The sequence below is a fragment of the Phoenix dactylifera genome, chromosome 3 (assembly GCF_009389715.1).
Source record: "Phoenix dactylifera cultivar Barhee BC4 chromosome 3, palm_55x_up_171113_PBpolish2nd_filt_p, whole genome shotgun sequence".
Lineage (NCBI taxonomy): Eukaryota > Viridiplantae > Streptophyta > Magnoliopsida > Arecales > Arecaceae > Phoenix > Phoenix dactylifera.
In genome coordinates, this window is record NC_052394.1 from 11,839,946 (window position 1) to 11,846,287 (window position 6,342).

General features: G+C 32.9%; 1 protein-coding gene across 1 annotated transcript; it reads right to left on the bottom strand.

Moving 5' to 3' along the window:
- Positions 1–1,134: 1,134 nt before the first annotated feature.
- Positions 1,135–3,483, bottom strand: LOC103696579 (thioredoxin-like protein CXXS1). Its single transcript, XM_008778251.4, has 3 exons — positions 3,281–3,483; positions 2,735–2,857; positions 1,135–1,515 (listed from the first exon to the last, which is right to left on the bottom strand). The coding sequence occupies exons 1-3, from the start codon at positions 3,380–3,382 to the stop codon at positions 1,357–1,359; spliced, it is 384 nt and encodes a 127-aa protein (XP_008776473.1). The 5' UTR covers positions 3,383–3,483; the 3' UTR covers positions 1,135–1,356.
- Positions 3,484–6,342: the final 2,859 nt, after the last annotated feature.

Below are 6,342 nucleotides of genomic sequence, written 5' to 3' on the forward strand. Positions count from 1 at the left end.
ATTACAAACATGCAAGGAAATGTTCATACAAAAAAAATGTGATGGAAAATAAATAACAAAAAATTGATAATACCAACTATAAACAGATATGGAAAATATTATAGATTATTTTCTTTTAGTGACATAATTCAAATATACCTCTCTTTCTATTATTCTCTTACCACCATTTTGTGAGAATAAATAGATAAGTAATGACGATTTCAAAATTTTATTGCAAACGTCTTTAGCTACTACTTAAGTTACAAGTTTTGAAATCTAGGAGTGTTCCTCTCAAATTCTTTTTTTATTAATTTTAAATTCCGAATACATCCTTCCACTTTTTCTCGATTACATATATGATCCTGGCTGTATACAGAGAAGAAACAAAATTAAAATCATACTTTTGGACACAAAAAGGAAATTTTACCTAACTATAATCGTAGCAATAAATAAATAGAGAATCAAAAATCTCAACTTCCAACACAATAAGAAAAAAAAATTAACTACTAGTTACAAGCATGTAATAAAATGGTCATATCAAAAGAAGAAAATAAATGATGAAAAACTTGAATATACATACAGTAAACAGAGAGGTAAAAAGATAATAGGATATTTTATTTTGGGATAATACCAAAAAAATCCTTCTCCTTTTCTATTGTCTGACCATCAGTTTGTGAGAATAAATAAATAAAATAAAGAAATTAAAATCATTTTGCAAATATATAGAGGAAATACTATAATGGAAAATTTATGGGAGTAAACAACAACAAAAAAATAGTAATACTAGCCACAGATAGATAAGGAAATATTTGATTATGATATTTGTGAGAGTCAGCTAACAGGAAAAAAAAATCAACAAACAAATAAAAAAATCTAATTACTGTTAACATTGTTTTCATTATTTATATGTATTATAATTTAAAATCTTATATCATTTCTCAAACATGCATTTCATCTGCTCAAATTCTAGTTTAATATATATTGGAAAAGGTTGGACTTCAAAGCCAATCTGTGATTTTCTAAGACCTCCAGAGAAGATAAAAGAGTTTGACTTCCTTACTATTTAAGCAGCCCTCCATTTGATTAAAGCATATACATTTTACATACTACATACATACTAGTCATTTTAATGTAAGAAGCCTCTATGCTCATCCATTGGGTTTGGACTCTGGTCATGGATTATGCATGAATATTATAGAATAATGTTTAGTACTTTCACTGTTTTTAAGCATCAAAATGCTTTAGGACTGCACTATTATTATACAACCCTACGTATTTTACATCTAATTAAAAATATTTAAAAATTTTGAACAGAAGAAACAGAGAACACCATGGTTGTTCCTTTTTCAGTTTGGTCTTATTGTGACACCCTGCAAACTACTCATCCATATTCGTTGGAAGAAGGGAATGGGCAAAAGCATCTATCCTCTTCCTCATTTCTTCTGGATTTGCTCCAACAAACCTAGTTACCACTTCCCCATTCCTCATCAGCACAAAGGTAGGCATTGCCTTCACCTCCATCTTAGAAGCAACCCCCTGTTGATATATCACCAAAGACAACATTTCACAACAACTCTAGTTACAACAAGTATAATTCTTGTATCAACGGCAAAATTTTACAAAATTATAGATGCAAAGAAGTAATATGACACATTGAAAAGTTCCGTGAAAGATTTAAACTTATTAGTTAACGACAGAGCTACGGGTTCGGTACTGAAAACACTTGGATTGGAAAAGATTCAGCATTCAAAAACTGGAAGCTTAGGAAGAAGCCAGATAATTCTGATTTTAAAGAGAGCAACATAAATTTTAAAAAAAAATCAAAAATTATATACATATATATATATATATATATATATATATATATATATATATATATATATATATTGCAAGAAAATCATTGGAATACTGTTAGTTGCTCCTACACAAAACCAAGCATGGAAGTATGAAAACACCACCTGACTACAAATCTTGTGTGTTTATCAGATAACTTGTGCAAAACTTGTAAAATTCAGGAAGTGATCAATGGTTTTAGATCACTGAATCACACAAGAATAATGCAAAGAACCATTCAAATAAGGAATTATGAATAATTTGCAAATGTTTTGGTAATTTGGAGAATATTGCTGTTGTGACATAGACTAATTCAACACATGAAGCAAGAATATCCCTAGGAAAATGCTCAGGTGGCCTTAAATTTATGTGATAAGATAACAACAGAGATGCAACACCCACCCTTTTTTTGTGTGTGTGTGTATGTGTGTGCAGCTGTATCACCCACCTGATAACGGCGCAAAATGGTGCGATACATCAGCAATTGAACAAGTAACTTTGGCCCCGTCAACAGTGCTCAACAATTCTGTGCAACCCAATTACTCAGGTGGGTCACCCATGAGAAGAATGCCATTACAACCTTAGTGATTGGGAGGCACAATGAAGTTCCATTAGTTTTCCCTTTTATTTTATAGGTAATCCTAGACAGTTCTTTGGAGCACCAGCAATTCTAGCAGGATCTAAACACAGGAGTCCATTTCATTTGCAGCAATCAGTCGGAGTAATGCAAAAAATGATCAAACATAGTAGCAAAAAAAAAGGCCCCGAACTAGATCTATCAACATAAAAGTTTAAATATCCTTGTTTTCTTTTTCTTTTTTATTTTAGTGAAGGAAAGTAAACAAAGTTTCATAAAGATATTGTTTTCCTAATGTTCTTAGCATCATTGTTATGATTTTTTTTTTTTAAAAAAAAAAAGTACCTTGACTTCGTCGACATCTACCAAGAGAAACACAATATCCTGGTAAGTCATCGCCAGTTCCTCAAAGTAGGAGTTCATGGCAAGTGATGGGACACACCATGAAGCACTGAAGTGAACAAAAACCTGCAAAAATATTTTGCAGCAACCGAATCAGAATAAATTACATATATTCTTAATTAAGCTTATTGTTTTATGATGGTAAGAAAATCTACCAAACTTTCAAGTTGATCCTTCCGTTCAATCTGAGATAAGATTCCCATCTCTACTTAACCTTTTGGTAGTTCTCTTACTTTTTATCTTTCATTTTAAAAAAATAAAAACTTGCCCTCTCTCTCTCATGAGAAAACTAAAGAACTAGGAAATGTTATACATAGCCGGTCGATTATTAAAGGACATAGCCAAACAAAATTCTTCTATTAGAGATGTTAAGATCCACATATACAAGGAAGAGTTAAGAAGGAAGATGAAGTGCCTATGTTGAATATTGCCTAGTAGAACTAAAACAAATTAAATCTCAAATAAGTTTAGGAGATTGCAGGAGCTCACAGGGCTGCCTTGGTTGTTGGCTTGGGTGATGAAGTGGTTCCATGACTCCTCTGAGTCCACCTTCACAACCCTGAACTTCGTTGCTTGTTGCTGCTCTTCCATTACCACCCCTTGGTTCCTTCCTCACCCCACTGGTTGCATTTTTATACAAAGAAGGGGGTTGGAATTGGGTGACCAAATGAGGATGCCAGCTGGGCAGTTGTGGATGAGAACAAAAAAAAAAAAGAAAAAAACAGTGCAAGAGCAAGGGGCCCTCACAGAAACCAAGGGGCTGTGGCCCTCTGCTTTCAGATACCAGTTAAGAGTTGGGCTTTATCCAGGTTCTCCATTTGTTGATATGTGGAAGCCTCCTTAACTTTATCCATAATGGTTTTTTGTTTTATCCAATGGGGTTGTCCCCACCCTGAATCAAACTCAGCAGCGCCTCTGCAGCAAGGAGAGCCAATCAGTTCGATTTGACTCTGACTGGCCGCATTCCTCAATTTATTTTTGGGAGTCATTTGTTTGATGCCATTTGCCAACTCAAAACGCAACATTAACTAAAAAAAATAAAATTTTGATGGCAAAGAATCCTGCTTTCTGCTTTTTACCTTAGGGACATGGTTTTCCGAGCCTAGATCCATCATGGGTGGTTGAGATAAAGCTTGATAGATACATTTGTATCAATCCTTTAGGAAGCTTCTCCTTAACTAGTCAGGTCAATATCGTGTCATGACATTATACTACTTAGTTTATTGAAAAGAAAAATTAAAAAGAAAATTATTGCGCTTCTTTGTAACTCCCTCCACCTCTCCACAAAAAAGAAAAAAAAAAGAAAAAAAAAGCTAGTCCTTTGGTTTATAACTTTGATTTATAGTTTGCCTCTCTCTCTTTTACTTATTTTTTGATTTGGTTCTTTTTGGCCTCTTACATGGTTATTAATGTTAATTATCTATTTATTGATTTTTGAAATTATTTATAATAAAGGAGTTAAAGATTGGCTCAACAAAAGAGAAAGGATGAATGTCTTTGGCTATGGTTTTGTCTAGAATGATTTTATTGCTAAGCAACCTTAATTATCGAGGCATTCCTCTATATCATATTTCAAAGTAAAAATAATTAAAATTCATACAAATGATCAATATAGCAACTTGGTAAGTAATGGCTGCAAATACTTAACATTTCTGCCTATAAAAACATTTATTAAGCTAGCTTAGCATATCAATCTATAAAGCTTGTGTCATCATAAGTGGAGTGAAAATGAAAAAGTAGTGACGGGTACAAGAAGAATGTATATTTTTAGAGTACTTAGCATTTCTTGAAGATACATGATCGGCCATGGTACTTTGAACTGCATTTTAAAGGTTCGAGGATGCATTAAGAATGCCAACCACGTTGTGCTCTTGTTAAATTAATACTATTCATGGATGACTAAACAACCCTGATGCTATTATAGCTATACCATCTCAAAAGAAGTACTAAGGCTCTCCTCTCGCACAACAATTAGTTCTACCCTTGCCTTATGACATGGTTGAGAGAGCTACATAAAGGTTCCATAGTTATGGTAAAAAATCCCATGAAGCTTCCTACATTGCAAGGGGTATTCCATAGTGGCATGACACAAAACACAAACAATAGGTTTTTTTAAGGAAAATACTGTAAAATGAGTCAAAATACAAGTATCTATCCATGGAGATATCACACATTTAAGATGCAAAGAAGCAGCTATGATTTGAGTTTTTCATGTGATATAAGCTAAAGAGCTATCGCTGAATGAGGTCAAGTTCAAGGGACAAGTACATCCTTCCTCGCCTGTTGCTATGGTTCCCTTCAAACAAAGTTGGTTTGGTGCATGAAACTTTGTCCGTACGAGAGCCTTGCCGATGTTCCACACAGTCCTAGCAATGTTGTCACTGGCCATTCCATGTAATGTCAGCTTTAACGAGCATTGCGACGATTTTGGGCACCAATAGTATTGTATTTCTCTTTGAATTTGTAATTCTAATTATATATAGATAAAGAAAAAAGGTTTTAAAATTTTATACACTTAACACTATTGTTTTAATGTCATAAGCCATCGAGATGGCTAAAATGGCTTTTATGAATCAAAAATAACTCATAAATTATGTCTTGATATTTTTAGTTAAACAATGTTTTGATCTAGGACCAGACTATAACACTCTCACTCTTTTTGTGCTTTCTTGTGTGCTAGCTTTTGTTGTTTGGGCTGCTTGTATTCCTTCAGTCATTTCTTTACCTTCTTATTTTCTGTCTTTTTTTTCTTTCCTCTTCTCTTTCTCTAACTTTCTTGCTTCAATATTTTTTACCTATTTCATTTCTAATGAAACGTGTACTAGTTATTCTCCCACCATTTTGCTCAAGAAACAAAAAAAAAAAAGAAAAAACTTGTTTAGATAGGCTTGGATTGAAAAGTATAATTTGTTCCACATAGGGATCATTAAATACCAAAGAAATCAGAACTAATCTAAAAATGGCACCTTTCTCTTGAATTTAGGAAATTAATTACTTCAATAATAAATTTAATGTAACAAGTTTTCTCTAAAAAAATATAATTAGTTATTAGTTTTTGTTACTAATTGTAACTTGTGTTTGTCAACTCGATCTTATGTGGAATGTCCTATTGAATGTTGATAATATCAGCATGCTATTTCATTTTTATGCTTATAATATGTGATAAGATCACTAATCTGAAAAGGAAACTTGCAACCAATCAATATTTTTTTTAGAATTATTTGGTTTTCTATTTTATTAGAATGCGGCTGCTTCTTTCAAGTCAATGCATCCAACCCAATAACTATATAAGCTCTTGGGCATGAGCTATTAATGAAGAGAAATCATGCTTTTTTTTTAATAAGAGCTATAACCAACCTCCATGTGGCTTCTAGGAGATTTGAATCGATCTCTTCAAAGCAATCTATCTTCACTACAAGAAAATACACTTTCAGCGACCCCTTTCGGTGACTAAATGAATAGTGGTCGCTGTAAATAAGGCTATTTACGACCAACATTCTTGTTAGTTACTGAATGATTGTCCTACACCGACTAAATACATATTTGGTCGC

Bases quoted from the DNA above. Each gene is read 5' to 3' on its own strand.
- LOC103696579 (XM_008778251.4), bottom strand. From the start codon at position 3,382: ATGGAAGAGCAGCAACAAGCAACGAAGTTCAGGGTTGTGAAGGTGGAC. The intron at 2,858-3,280 runs GTGAGCTCCTGC...ATATTTTTGCAG, and splicing joins CCAACAACCAAGGCAGCCCT to GTTTTTGTTCACTTCAGTGC. The intron at 1,516-2,734 runs GTACTTTTTTTT...ATATATCAACAG, and splicing joins TAGATGTCGACGAAGTCAAG to GGGGTTGCTTCTAAGATGGA.